At 37.5% G+C, this 16005-nt stretch overlaps 1 protein-coding gene and 1 non-coding gene across 2 annotated transcripts in view; one reads left to right on the top strand and one right to left on the bottom strand.

The window, feature by feature from the left end:
* Brip1 (BRCA1 interacting helicase 1) overlaps positions 1 to 16005 on the top strand; it is a 108439-nt gene that overhangs the window by 39575 nt on the left and 52859 nt on the right. Inside the window, 4 exon segments of the mRNA XM_048366414.1 lie at positions 333 to 484; positions 2487 to 2652; positions 2765 to 2905; positions 5431 to 5592. Coding sequence (XP_048222371.1) covers positions 333 to 484; positions 2487 to 2652; positions 2765 to 2905; positions 5431 to 5592 — 621 coding nt within the window.
* On the bottom strand, positions 9312 to 9417 carry LOC125366669. Its single transcript, XR_007213954.1, has one exon. It is a non-coding gene; the product is annotated as a U6 spliceosomal RNA (small nuclear RNA).

Genomic DNA, 16005 nt, shown 5'->3' with positions numbered 1-16005 from the left:
TTACATAAACAAATAATGAACTTCCTAAATGTATAACTATTAAAGTATTTTTGTCTATTAGGATAATTTAGCTAATATAGAAATCTAAAATAGATTGCTGTGCTGGGTAGAAGGCTCAACTACCAGACGTGAGGCCCTGCACTTGATCTTTAGCCACATATACACACAAATAATAACAAAATAAAACCAAAATATATTGTTACCACAGTGTAATAATAATGTATATGTAAAATTTTAGTGCATGTCTTATTTGCATTTCATTACATACTTCAGGGATATTTTCGTGCCTTCCTCATCCTTCCTTTTATGCTTCATATGGAAATTTCTTTTAGGGACATTTTTCTGCTATTCTTCAAAAGGAAGAAAAAATAGCATTTCAAGGTAAAGAGGAGACAAAAGAAGTACCCATTATTAGTGCTTCAACTCAAATAATGCTCAAAGGACTTTTTATGGTGCTTGACTATCTTTTCAGGGAAAATAGCAGGTGAGCAACATCATTTTCCCTCTTGAAAATTATAGCCTAATTGTTAGTAGCATGTGTTTAGTTCATACTAATTTTAATGATGGGCATGGTAACATACTCCTGAAATCTCAGGTGCTCTGGAGGGCAAGCAGAAGAATCATGAATTGCAGGCTATGAATTGCAGATAATGAGATTCTGTCTCAAAAAGTTCTGTGATGATAGGTCAATTGGTAGACTTTGCCTAGCATGCTAGAAGCCATGGGTTCAATCTGTAGAACTGCAGGTTTGATGTTGATTATGATTATTAATTATTTTGTAATGGGGATTGAACTAGGAAGCCTCAAGCTTATTAGACAAATGCTCACCACTTGAGCCATGGCTCTAGCACAACTCTTGACCACCCCTCCCCCAACTAATTTCAAGTGAGTAGGAGAATTGAGAGCAAGTACAGAGTAGTGTCATTAAAGAAAACTGAGTCCCAGATTTTAAAGGGACTCAAAATGTTTTATAATTAGTTGCTAGCACTTTTTTTTTTTTTTTTTTCTTTCTCAAATTTTTATTATCAAACTGACGTACAGAGTGGTTACAGTATCATACGTTGGGCATTGGATACATTTCTTGTACTGTTTGTTGCCTTGTCCCTCATGCCTCCCTCCCTCCCCCCCTTTCCCTCCCCCCCCAGGTGTTCAGTTCACTTACGCCAAAGAGTTTTGCAAGTATTGCTTTTGTAGTTATTTCTCTTTTTTTACCCTGTGTCTCTCGAATATGGTATTCCCTTTGAATTTCCTACTTCCAATACCAGTAAACACGGTTTCCAATATACTCAGATAAGATTACAGAGATTCTGTAGGTACAAACATAGGAAGGTGATACAAAACATCATCAATAATAGAAACTACACATACACATAGGACGTTGAAAGTAGTTACAACTGTGATATATCACTTGTTTCCATAACATGGAGTTCATTTCACTTAGCATCATCTTATGTGTTTCTAAGGGTATAGCTATTGGGCCTTGTGATGCTCTGCTATGGCTTGCCTAAACCTGTACTAATTATTCCCAATAAGGGAGGCCATAGAGTCCACGTTTCTTTGGGTCTGGCTCACTTCACTTAGTATAACTTTTTCCAAGTCCTTCCATTTCCTTACAAATGGTACATCACTGGCCATAAAGGAAATGCAAATCAAAACAACATTGAGATTCCATCTCACCCCAGCAAGAATGTCATATATCAAGAAAACTAATAATAACAATTGTTGGAGGGGATGTGGCCAAAAGGGAACCCTACTTCATTGTTGGTGGGAATGTAAACTGGTTCAGCCACTCTGGCAAGCAGTATGGAGATTCCTCAGAAGGCTCAATATAGAACTCCCCTATGACCCAGCAGCCCCACTGTTGGGTATCTATCCAAAAGCCCACAAACAAAATCACAGTAATGCCACCAGCACAACAATGTTCATCGCAGCACAATTTGTCATAGCGAGAAGCTGGAACCAACCCAGATGCCCCTCCATAGATGAATGGATCAGGAAAATGTGGTACATTTACACAATGGAATTTTATGCCTCTATCAGAAAGTTGCTAGCACTTTTTAAACTTTCATTACAAAATACCTAATTTTTTCATGTAATTAAAAAATTGAACTTGATTTTTAGTTTCTTAAACCATAATATTATTTCCTCTTTGTCATTAATTATGTAGCAGCAAAGATAAAACAGCTCAGTATGGGGAGCTAAAGAGCCTGGATTTCAATTCTGGTTCTGTAAGTTTTTATGTAATGTTGGAGAATGGGATTGGGAAATGGCTGAGAGGTAGATGGTGAGATAGTAAGAACTAGTTGATTTTGTGAGTTGATGGCTTAATTTACATCAGAATTTAGAGGTGAGAATGTTATCGTTATTATTGTCTTAGAGTGTGGAAAAAAAGGCTCTCAAGTGAGTTTTAATATAAGCAGTTTTTATATTGTGTATAGCTGGGTCATAATGTTTTGCCATTTAATTAGCATTATCTTTGCATTTAGATTTGCAGATGATTATAAAATTGCTATTCAACAGACTTATTCCTGGGTAAATCAGATTGATATTCCAGATAAAAATGGATTATTGGTTGTACCAAAAAACAAGAAGCGTTCAAGACAGAAAATTGCAGTTAATGTGCTAAACTTTTGGTGCTTAAATCCTGCTGTGGTAAGCTCATCATGTTATAAATGAAATTTTTGTCTTTTGGGTCAATACCAACAATTAAGTGAATGCATTTGACTCTTAAAGATGATTTTATTTACCAAATTTTTCTTTTTAGGCCTTTTCAGATATTAATGGCAAAGTTCGGACGATTGTTTTGACATCTGGAACATTATCACCAATGAAATCTTTTTCATCTGAGCTTGGTATTACATTTACTATCCAACTAGAGGCTAATCATGTCATTAATAACTCACAGGTTAGTTTTGGGGCATTTTTGAAGTTCTCAGTCTTCTAACTTCAATATAATTTCTTTTCTTTTTTTGTCAGTCGTTGGGGCTTGAACTTGGGATCTGGGTACTGTTCCTGAGCTTTTTCTACTCAAATTAGAAGGTACCTGAAATGCCAAAAAAATCCTAATAGGAATTCACATTTTAGATTTAGAAGAAAATCTGCTAACTGCTTAATAATGTCCACAATAGGAAGTATTAATTATCAGTATTCCATTAACCCAGTCACTTTGGATACAAAGACGATATCACAAATTCTTCATTTGATTATGTTTTAGTATTTCTATAAATCTAAAAACAAAGGAAAAACTTAACTACTATAGTTCCTGTTGTATGATAATTTATGTGTTACTCCTTTCCATTAGACTATAGTCTATTTTTCTTTTTACATCTTTTTCCTTTGTACATAGGTTAATACTTGAAATGGACTACAAGTACTTTATTAGTTTTACAACTTAATATTTTATTTTAAAAATAATATAAACGTTATTTTAATTTTTCTGGAAATATTTGAATTCTTATTTTTCATTACACTATCTTTTTTTGGTGCTGGTCCCGAGGCTTGAATCTGGGCCTAGGATACTGTCCCTGAGCTCCTTTTTCTTAAGGTAGCACTCTACTACTTTAGCCATAGTGCCACTTGCATTTTTTTCTGTGATTTAATTGGAAATAAGAGTCTCATGGATTTTCTGCCTATGCTAGCTAGCTTCAAAGCATGAGCCATTGGTGCCCAGCCTTTTTTAAAAGTTAAGTAATTTATAGTGGTTAGCCACAAGTTTACTGTCACTCATATGTCTAATGCAGTTCTAGGTCTTTATAAAGCTTTATACATACAAGACTGGGGACATTTTTTGGTTCTTACAATTGCTTTTGGGCAAGTATTGCTATTTAGTAGTTGGGGTCCCAGACACTATGCTCCTTTATAACTAAGAATTTGCTTTCCAAGGGCCAGGGGGCCAAAGGGACCTGTGAAGAAACATTACTATAAACAACAGTGAAGTAAGGATGCAGGTTCTACAGTTTCCAGTACCATCCTTAATGGCACTAATAAATATAGAGGAACTTTTTCCTCCCTCCCTCCTATCTATTTATCTGTCTGTCTGTCTATCTAATCATTATCTGTGTTTCTAACCATTTAGTCACATTCTCAGCCCTACAAGTTCATTATCCTACATAACAACAGCGCTGTGAAAACACCCAAGCAATTTCATGTGGATACTCAATAGCTGATGTTCATATTCTCCAATTGTTCCCCAGATGACTTCTATCTCTTCTCTTTTTAATGATTTAATCCAGGATCCAATCAAGTATCCCACATGGTCATTTTAATATCTCTTTAGTCTTCAAAATAAATTCTCTTGCCTTTTTTTTTTCTTGATTTGCATGTCTGACATTTGTGAAGAATTTAAGTCAACTATTTTGGGGGGCATGTTTTATAATCTTTTAAAAAGTAAATTATTATCAATGATATACAGAGGGGTTACAGTTTCATATGTAAGGCAATGAGTACATTTCTTATCCAACTTGTTACCTCCTCCCTCCTTTTTCTCCCACCTTCCCCTTCCATTTCCCTCCCCCCATGTTTTATAATCTTGATGTGTGATTATTTCTTTCATGATATTAAAATTACACAGTTGGGCAAGGCTACTATACATATCATATTACTACTTTGCATTGCATTATAGCAAGAGAAGCATACCAGCTTGTTTTATTGCTAAGCATTCTTGTCTTTAAAATGGCATTCATCATATACTATTCTACAGTTGAAATAAAGCTTTTCCTTTTTCTAATCAAACTAACCAGACTAAGGCTAGATCTATGAAAGTAGAAGAATTGCAAATAACTGTGTAATTTGGTGTCCCTATTTTCCTGTGTCTTAAAAATCTTGAACATCAATGAACATGTATGTCCCATTATTGTTGAGACTAGTTGTGGCAAATCATACTAGCCTTCACTGCCAATATTTTGGAATTATCTGATTTTGCAGTTTTATCAACCTGATCCATTTCATGTGTCCACATAATCATCCCATAAGTTCTGTTCCATGCTTAATTTTGAGAAGTCACTGAGGAAACAGAGAGGAGAACACTTTACTTTCAAAGAACTTTCATTCTAAGTAAATTCAATGACTTACTTAAACTTTTCTATAAATTAAACTTGTATATATTATAGCCTTTTTCCCCCACCCTGGTCCATCAGTGCTTCTTTTCTATTGAATTTTTTGTATATTTTTATTTGTATATATTCTATAGATGTTTTATTGTTTACCATGGGGTTTGTGGACTACTCTACAGTTATAATTTGATTGGAATTGATACCAACCTAATTGTATACAATTAAAGGTGAAGAGAAAATAGCAACAATCTAAAATAAATTTCTGCTAGGTTTATTGCTTGACCTTTTGTTATATATAATTGGAAATACTCCCCCCCATGAAATACTAATTTTCATACCTTTTTTAGGCACAACTAATACTAACATATTACTATTCTAGGTTTGGGTTGGTACCATTGGTTCAGGCCCTAAGGGTCGGAATCTCTGTGCTACCTTCCAGCATACTGAAACATTTGAGTTCCAGGATGAAGTGGGAGCGCTTTTGTTATCCGTGTGCCAGACTGTGAGCCAAGGAATTTTGTGCTTTTTGCCATCTTACAAGGTAAAGGATATTTATTGTTTCTTTTACCCTTAAAAAATCATGTAGGAGTACTAAGGTAAGCCTCCTATAGTTTTCTAAACATTATGGTATTTTATTTATGTGTTGATTAAAATATTGCATGATTGTTCTGTTACTGTTTTATTTGAAAGTGTAGCATGATGGATGATATGGAGATAAGACCCTTTTAGCTTTGTTCTAAGAAATGTTAGTTATATAAAAGCACTGTTTATGTATGTGTGATGTTTATACTTAGAAGCAAATTGGTATTTTCATAATGGAAGGAAAGAATTTTCTATAAAATTCTTTAAAAATTATACTTTTGAAGGTTTCAATAAAGTAAATTTAAGCCAAACATTCTTTGTTGTCCATTACTTTGCTTCATGCATCTGACCAGAAGAAATTTATTTATTTTTTTATTTTAGAGTCACTCTGGTTTTTGGTAACTTTTTTTTTTTGCTAGTCCTGGGGCTTGGACTCAAGGCCTGAGCACTGACCCTGGCTTCTTTTTACTCAAGGCTAGCACTCTAGCACTTGAGCCACAGTGCCACTTCCAGCTTTTTCTGTTTATGTGGTGCTGAGGAATCAAACCCAGGGCTTCATGCATGCTAGGCAAACACTCTACCACGAAGCCACTTTCTCAGCCTTATTTTTGGTAACTTCTGAAGGTTTAATTAAGCGGGCTGGGAATATGGCCTAGTGGTAAAAGTGCTTGCCTCCTATACATGAAGCCCTGGGTTCGATTCCTCAGCACCACATATATAGAAAAAGCCGGCAGTGGCACTGTGGCTCAAGTGGCAGAGTGCTAGCCTTGAGCAAAAAGAAACCAGGGACAGTGCTCAGGCCCTGAGTCCAAGCCCCAGGACTGGCAAAAAAACCCCCCAAAAACAACCCACACAAGCAAACCAAACTAAAGGTTTAATTAAAATTACATAGTATAGTCATCTTTTTTTTTTTAGAGTAACTCTTGTAATAGGGAGGTCAGATCTGGCCAGTGCCATCATTAACTGTGGAGGGACTTCAGGTTGACTCCAGCTCAGATAAGAGCAGAAGCCACCTCCATCTCCACTAAGCTCTCCCTCACCCTATCCAGGGAAGCTCCCCTTTATTATGATAAGTTATGTAAATTGACCACCTGAGGCCTGGGAGCTTCAAGGGAACCTGTGCCCTCCTGTGAGTAGGCTCATCCACCTGCATCACGTGAGCCCCGCCAAATTCATTTCCCAATTCTAACTAGAATGATAGGTTGGTTCCAACAGATACTATGAGACAGACTGTAACTCTATTGGCCACCTGCGTGCGGCCTAGCATGCTCTGTAAGTGTTGTATCCTCATTGGTCACCTGCGTGTGGCAAGTTTGACTGTGATGTTTGCCTTATAACCAGGCTGGAAGGCCACGCGTACACGCGGTTCCAGCTCCCGAGTCTGGGCTGCACAGGTGTGAGCCGTTCCAGTTCCCGAGTCTGGGCTGCACACATGCGGATGGCTCCAGCTCCCGAGTCTGGGCCCTGATCCTGCACACGTGGTTGGCAGTTTAGACTCCCGAGTCTGGGCTGCGACCAAGGCCTGTTGGTTCACTTTTTGTTCACTTTTTACTTCCCCAGTAAATCCGTCTTTTTGTCATCTTGTAGCTGGAGACTGTGTGGTGGACTCTTGGGGGAACCAGGAATCCCCTCCCTTGGGGGGGGGGGACCCGTTTCATTGTAACGACCCCCCACTCTACTTCACTCTTACTTTGATAACTTTTTGAGGTTAAATTAAAATTACCTATTTTGGGCCCGAGGATCAAAAGATCAAAACCAAATATACTTTCTGAGGATAATATATTATCAAAATCTAAGTTAAATTTCAAAGTAAAAAAAGAATTAAAAATTATTTTTCAAGATTATTTTGACCATTGAATTTATTGAGATTCTGTTTGCAATTTTGGGTGAGTTTTATTTTTCTAACAATAGTGGGTCTTCTGCCTAGGAGTATAGTTTAGTTGTAGAGGGCTTTCATGGTGTGCTCTGTGTATTCAGTCTTCAATACTGGAAGAAAGTATGTGTGTCTTCTAGTCCATGGCCTTTTATTTATATTTTATTTTCCTTTTAATTATATTTTTTCTAATTTCTTTTAGTAGTATTTAATAGTTTTCATTGTATAGCCTCCTTGGTTAATTTTTTTTTTTGCCAGTCCTGGAGCTTGGACTCAGGGCCTGAGCACTGTCCCTGGCTTCTTTTTGCTCAGGGATCGCACTCTGCCACTTGAGCCACAGTGCCACTTCTGGCCGTTTTCCATATATGTGGTGCTGGGGAATCGAACCCAGGGCTTCATCTATATGAGGCAAGCACTCTTACCACTGGGCCATATCCCCAGCCCCTCCTTCGTTACATTTACTCCTAAGTATTTTATTATTTTTGGTGCTCATAGAATTGATTTCCTAATTTCCTATTCAGATCTTGTTGTCTGTCAAGAGATTATTTTACTTCTGCTTGTATACATGTGTATCTGTGTATCTTGAATCTTGGAGTAAATCAGTCTTGTTATAGTTTTCATTCCTAACATTCTTCTACTTTTACGGATTCTAGAATGTTTAATAATGTAGGCACAAGAGGCAGTTCAGGTATGGTATATTATTAGCCAGAGATAATTAAGATGGGAAATGCATATATTCTTGTGTGTGTATATGTGTGTGTGTGTGTGTGTGTGTGTGTAATTTCGTGGTGGTATTGAAGTTTGAACTCAGGGCTTCTTGCCGTAGTGTTTGGCTCTTGCTACCATTTGAGTCTCACCTCAAGAGCAGCTTCTTGCTAGTTCATTGGAGATAGTCTTGGACTTTTCTGCCTGGTTTGGTTTTTCACTTTGATCCTCCAGATCTCAGTCTTCTGAATAGCTAGGAATAACAGGAGTGAGCCGTCAGTGCTCCCCCAGGAAAGGAAAAGTATTTTTAATTTTAAACAGAAAATACAAAATCTTGAAATTGTATTTCAGATGGTGAGTATATTTCGTTTTGAACAGTGTTACCTCCTCCCTCATTTTCTCCCACTTTCTCCCTCCCAATCCCTTCCCCCTCCAGGTTGTAAAGTTCATTTCCAACATTGTGCTAGTGAGTATCGCTGCCGAATTAATTGATTCACCCTTTGTCCCACAATTTCTGTGTTTCCCCTTCCTCTCCCCAATAAAAATTCAAAAACAGTGACAACAGGGAATAAACTAAAGGAAAAAGAATAAAGAAAGAAGAAATAACTGCAAACAGTACAATTAAAAAACAACAACTAACCTCTGTTTCCTCTAGGGCTCCTTGGCTCAGTGTGGGGTTTGAACTCAGGGCCTTGTGCTTGGTATGCAAAGACTCTGCCACTTGAGCTATATCTTGAAGCCCTTTGCTTTAGTCTTCAGGTAGGCCCTTAGGCTCCTTGCCCAGGCTGGCCTTGGCTTGTGATTATCCCATCTATATGTAGCTGGGATTTTGGAACACGTCTGCCTTGTTCTGAGATAGGAAGTGAGTGACTTTTTTTGGCCAGGGCTAAGTATGATCCTCCTGTCCCAATTTTCTTCATATCTGGGATTACAGGTATAAACTACCACACCTGGCTAAAATTATGTTTTTAATTACTGGATAATAATAATATGTATATTTATGACAACTCTAAGTTTCAAATATTAACATACTAATATTAAACACCATTCCATAACTGTGACCTAAGTGGCACAATTATTTTATGTGTATGTAATTTTTTTAAGCGGTGGAATGTTTTCCAAATTTGCATGTCATCCTTGCTCAGGGACCATGCTAATCTCTCTGTTTCATTCCAGTTTTAGTGCATGTGCTATTAAAGTAAGTACCATGATCACCATGATTATTAAATATTATTGTCATAAAGCAGTTGTAAAATACACCCATTTTAAGCTCAATGAGTTTTGACAAATATACCCACAAAACTCATACCATAATCTAAAAGTTTGGATCCTGCTGCAGACTGTTTTGAGTTCTAAAACAGATCTAATTATGATAAAATTGTAAAGAACTGCCAAAGAAAGGACAATAACTGATGATGAGTCATACTAAAAATTATAGGCATTAGCATGTTGCTTTCTATTGGCCATTTTGTTTCTAAGGAAACATGACTTGAACAAATCATCTGAAGTGCAGACCACCAGGCCTGCTACATCTTATGCAGACAGGTTGGTGACATGAACACAGGCGGTCTTTTATCTTAGTCATATTTCAAAGCATCTTATATATATATCTGAGCAATCTATACAGGATACTAATTTTATTTTTGGTTCATTGTGGGGTTTGAATTTAGGGAGTGGGCATTGTCCCAGAGCTTTTTTGCTCAAGGCTAACATTCTACCACTTTGTTTCTTTCTTTTTCTTTTTTCTTTTTTTTTTGGCCAGTCCTGGGCAGTGAACTCAGGGCCTCAGCACTGTCCCTGGCTTCTTTTTTGCTCAAGGCTAGCACTCTGCCACTTGAGCCACAGCGCCACTTCTGGCCATTTTCTGTATATGTGGTGCTTAGGAATCAAACCCAGGGCCTCATGTATACGAGGCAAGCACTCTTGCCACTAGGCCATATTCACATTCTACCACTTTGAACCACAGCTCCACTTCTGGTTTTCTGGTGGTTAATTGGAGATAAGAGTCTCACATGGCCTTTTCTACCCCAAATGGCTTCAAACTACAATCCTCAGATCTCAGCCTCCTAAGTAGCTAGAATTACACTGGCACTTAGCTGATACTCATTATATATATATATATATATTTTTTTTTTTTTTTTGCTAAGATTGGTACATTTACCATAAATATACTTTTCAGTATATCTGCTTGTTTTCTAGCAATTAAAAAATTCTAAAAGTGATATATCAGAGTTCATGGTAAAAATATTGTGGTAGGGGTTTCTAGATAGACAAAATAGAGACAGTGGGTTGGTGCAGAGGCAATGAGGGAGGAAGAAAGAGGGAGGAGAAGAGTAGGAGAAGTCAATGGCCAACAATACCTCGTAAAGTTCATGGGAGTAGTTTGAAGGCCTTCAGCTGGGGACCTGATCATAGAGGTTTTGGTCTAAATCCGAAGGTAGGAGAATAGGAACACTGAAGGTTCAAAGCTGACAGTAAAATAGCTAATTATACCTCTCTTGACTATTTATTCTGTTCTGGTCGTTAGAGGTTGGATGATTTCTACCTACATTTATAAAGGGCTTCTGCATTACTTACACTTCATTAATCTAAATGTTAGTCTCCTGGAAAATACTCCTACAAAAGCACTCCAAAGTAATGCTTAAATAATGGGCACCTCATGACCAAGGCAAGTTGACACATAAAATTCACATCACAGATGTATTTCCTAAATTAATGAAAAACTAAACTAAGAGAGCATTGGTTTCACTATAATAAACAATTGCATATAGAAATTTGACTTTGATATACAACTTTCATGCCATATCATATACTATAAGGTTTATAAAGGCCCATGACAGATGAGTTACTGTTTTTTTTGTGTGTTTTGTTTTGTTGTGGTTGTGGTTGTGTGTGTGTGTGTGTGTGTGTGTGTGTGTGTGTGCGTGTGCAGAAAGCTGTTGCCATGCTTGTAATTTACACTCCCTGAAACAATTCAGTGCATCAGAAACTTTGAAATTCTGGTATTCATCTTGAAAGCAATTACTTTTTTGTAAAAAAAAAAAAAAAAAAATAAAGAAAAAAAAGGTTTAAAACGAGTAGTTTTCTATTCCTCAGCACACGTATATATATAGGAAAAGCAAGAAGTGGTGCACAGACCTCTCTAGACACGCACAGCTCCTGCCTTTCTAGGCAGTTCCTGTGGAGGAAGACAGTTTAGAGGCAGAATGCTATGCCAAGACTCTAGAAGCTTTGGGAAAGACTTGAGACACAGAAGAAATTCCAAGTGGGCCACAAACAAAGGAGATAAGATATTCTGAACTTCCTGACAATTCTGAGCTTCTGCTATCTCCTCTGTAAAATGTACATTCTCACAGAATATGGTAGATAGTCAATAAACGCTGGTTTACTGGGTTAAAAACAACAACAACAACAAAAAAAAAAGAGTAATTTTCTAAAGAATCAATATTCTATTCCAAAGGACAGAAATTTACTTTATTCACAAGTTTAAGGTACTTCCTACAGCCCATTTTTTAATTTTTATTTTCTTTCTTATCACTATATAATTGCATAACATTTTTATGACTCCAAAAAGAAATCCTTTACCCATGAGCAGTCATTCTCTTATTTCATCTCCTTCCAACCACTAATTTATTTTTTGCTTCCGTAGAATTGGCTCTGCTATACCTGCTATGTATGTGACCTTTTCTGTTTAGTTTCTTCATTTAGCATGTTTAAAGGTTCATCTGTGTGGTAGGATGATGCTATAGTTTATTCCTTTTTTGTTTAGTTTTGTTTTTTTTGCTGGTCCTGGAGCTTGAACTCAGGGCCTGAGCACTGTCCCTGGCTTCTTTTTGCTCAAGGCTAGATAGCATTCTACCACTTGAGCCACAGCACCACCCTGGCCTTTTCTATATATGTGGTGCTGAGGAATTGAACCCAGGGCTTCATGTATACGAGGTGAGTACTTTACCACTAGGCCATATTCCCAGCCCCAGTTTATTCCTTTTTATGACTAAATAGTATTCTTTTCCTTTTCCTTTCAGTATATTTGTATCTTTGAATGTACTGTGTCTTTCATAGACACCATATCTTGGGATCTTTGAGTGTGTGTGTGTGTGTGTGTGTGTGTGTGTGTGTGTGTGAGCGCGTGCGCGCGCACCAGTCCTGGGGGCTCAAACCCAGGGCCTGTGAGCTGTCCCTGAGCTTCTTTTGCTCAAGGCTAATGCTCTACTTGAGCCACAGCTCCGCTTCTGGCTTTTTTTTTTTTTTTTGGTAGTTTATTGGAGAGAAGAGTTTTATAGACTTTCCTACTTGAACTGGCTTCAAACTGTGATCCATAGTAGCTAGAATTACTGGTGTGAACCACCAGCTCCCTGCTGGAATCATTGTTTAAAGCCAAACTTACTAGTCTGTACTTTATCCGACACCTAATTTCCCCTTTTGTTCTTCTACTACCTTTTCTGTGCTATAGAAATATTTTCTAATATGACAATTAAATTTTCTGACATGTCATTTTTACTCTCTTGACTTAAAAATATACATACTTTAAGTTGTTTTCTCCGTGGCTGTAAAACTCAAGTTACTACCTTAAATTTTAATGGAATAAACCAAGTGTTTGAGTGCACACCTAAAATTGTAGCACTTGGGAGGCTGAGACAGGAAAATCCTGAGTTCTAGACCATCCTGGGCTTTAACAGTACAGTTTAGATGAATACTACTTTAATTTTTATTAGTATGCAACAAATTTCTGTGTAGCTGTATTCTGTTCCACTTGTATTAAATAATTATTACAAAATTCTGTCTATACATTTTATCCCTGTCAACACATTTATAATTATTGCTTTATGCAATTGACCTTTAAATGAGAAAAGAAAAAAAGAATCACAAACAGTGCATTTTATGTTGCCTTTTTATGTTCACTGAAGTATTTAACTTTACCAGTGCTCCTTAGTCCTTAATCTGGACTTGGATTGTCTTATCTCTCTCTCTCTCTCTCTCTCTCTCTCTCTCTCTCTCTCTCTCTCTCTCTCTCTCTCTCTCTCTCTCTCTCTCTCTCCCTCTCTCTCTCTCTCTCTGTGTATGTATATGTGTTGCTGGGGAGTAGACCCAGGGCCTCAAAGTTGCTAGGTAGATGCTCTGTCATGAGCTCCAACCTCAGCTATCACATCAGGGCCTGTGCCTTACATCTCTCTTGGTTGTAACCTACTGCTTTTATCCTGGAGCCCTTTTGAGGGTGTGTGGTAAGGTGTGTGAGGAGGCAAAATGTCTTCAAGACTATTTCAGTTTAGTTGTGGTATAAAACAAATGTACAAATTCCCATAGTACTTGACAAAACCTGAAGTCATTAGAGAAAGAAGATTGGTATCATAAATAAGAACAGGAAGAGATCATATTTGATCAGTTGAAGTAGAAGTGATATTTTAGTGGGAATTAAAAGAAAGTGAAGTAGATTTCCAGTTATAGATAGGAGAGTTAGTTTTTGTTTTTTGTCACTTAAGAGAAAAAAAATTAAGAGAGGAAAATTTTATTTTGGCTCATGTTTCAGAGGCTTCAGATCATGGTTGGTGGTCTCCATTGCTTTTAGGCCCGGGGCAAGGCAGAAATGTCCTGGAGAAAGGGAGTGGTGGAAGAAAGCTGTTCATCTCATGGCTGCCAGGAACCTGTGATGACAAAGAATGTCTGTGCTAGTGGGCTTCCTCCTTTTTTCCCTTTTACTCCATTCAGGCCCCAGCCTGTTCAGTTTGATGCTACTCACACTCATGGTGGTCCTTGGCCCCCTTATTGACTCTAAAAACGGCCTTGCTGACATATGTGGAGGTGTGGTTTACCAATTTACTAGGCTTCTCTCAACCTATCAAGTTGGTGCCTATGATTAGCTGTGGCAAGGTGTTAAGAGTGGTGTGTTTTAAGCTGGACACTGATGTCTTATGCATGTAATCCTAGCTACTCAGGAGGCTAAAATCTGAGGATCACAGTTCGAGGCTAGCCCCAGCAGGAAAGCCTGTGAGAGACTAATCCCCCAATTCACTGCCAGAAAAGCTGGAAGTAGAGATGTGTCCTAAGTGGTAGAGAACTAGCCTTGAGCAAAGAAGCTCAGGGACAGCATCCAGGCTCTGAGTTCAAGCTCCAGGACTCTATCTGTCTTTGTGTGTGTGTGTGTGTGTGTGTGTGTGTGTGTGTGTGTGTGTGTGTGTGTGTATTTGTCTGTCTGTCTGTCTCTGTCTGTCTGTCTGTCTCTCTCTCTCTCTCTCTCTCACACACACACACACACACACATACATTATAGCATTTTAGACCAAGGAGACAACATTAGTGAAGTCACATGTAGCTTAGCTTGTGTGAACATACAATGAAAGACTTCTCAGGAACTGGCCTATTTTCATTAAAAAAAAAGAAGAAGCATAGAAAGGAGTATAAAGCTTTTCAAACCACACATTTCAATGGTATTGTTTTTCCTTTTATAAACCATGTTATTTACGTAAGGTTTAAGGTGAGACAGTTTTTTTTCTTCATAGCCTTCTATTAATTGCCATAGTTTTGTGAAGAATGCCATTCCCCTACTAAGTTAAATCTGATTTGACTCTATTGTTAACTGGTGGCACCGCAGCTTCAGGGCTCTCTTAGGGATTTTTTTTTAATTGATGGGGGAGTTTCTGAGCCCTTTTTATGGATAGCAATTTTCCATTAAAATTTTCTGAAAAGAGACTCTCTGGTGCCAAAGTAGCCACTTGAATATTTGTATTTGTCAGCTACAGTCTGATTTTCCTGTACATCTTCATGAATAAGAGGCATGAACCATTTTCCCTGAGGGAATGTTTTGACATTCACCACTGAATGTCATGTAATGAATAAAATGTGAGCGTTTTTATTCAGTGTCTAGTTATAGTTTTCTAAGTAATGTTTAACGTTAAATTTGTATGTTGAAAACTTTGCAGTGCTATGTGTTGATGTGCTTCTGGTCTTTTAAGCTATATTGCATATGATCTAAAGGAGAAATGAAATTGCTACATTTAAGGGGTCTTTTTCCCCCTTATTTAGATGAAATTTGTATCGGTAATGGATTTGGCTTCAGTGATCAAGGATTGCTTTCTCGGCAATGTTCAGGTTTAGGTATATGTAGTTCTTGAGTCTCAAGAAGCAATCAGTAGTCAGCTTTTCAGAAGAGCTCTAAGATGCCCTAGCCAAGTCTGTAACATTAAGATTAGAAATCTCTTGGAGGATAACCTGAACTATCTGTATAAATCTTGGTAGTTCTGTAGTCTCTTCTCACTGCAATCAAACATTGTTTCAGAGCTCAATCTCAAAATACTTAGCTACCAAGTGCCATTTGAAAAATCACATTAGTGAATCCTAGATGTTATTTCAGAAATATACTAAGCATTGCATTAATTTTTTAAAAGTCTTTGAATTATTTCAAAAAAGAAACCATAAAATTGATTACAATTATTAATTAATTTCTCAATTTCTAGTTTTATTTTACATTAAGAATAACTTAAGCCAGGCACTTGTGGCTCACATCTGTAATCCTAGCTTACTCTGGAGGCTAAGATCTTAAGATCACAGTTTGAAGCCAGCTGAGGCAGTAAAGTCTGTAAGACACTTCCCTATAGTTAAACACCAAAGCCAGAAGTGGAGCTGTGACTCAAGTGGTAGACCACTAGCCTTGAGCAACAGAGTTTAGGAACAGTTCCAGGCACTGAGTTCAAGCCTCAGGAGTAGCACCAAAAATGACACAACTTAAAATTGCAATTTTTTTTGTTATACTTCAAAATATAAATGTAAGAGCTGCTCTCAAGGAGTGTGCTGAAAAGA

Source organism: Perognathus longimembris, chromosome 17 (genome assembly GCF_023159225.1).
Source record: "Perognathus longimembris pacificus isolate PPM17 chromosome 17, ASM2315922v1, whole genome shotgun sequence".
NCBI classification, from domain to species: Eukaryota; Metazoa; Chordata; class Mammalia; order Rodentia; family Heteromyidae; genus Perognathus; species Perognathus longimembris.
This window is presented reverse-complemented; position numbering and strand designations above follow the sequence as displayed.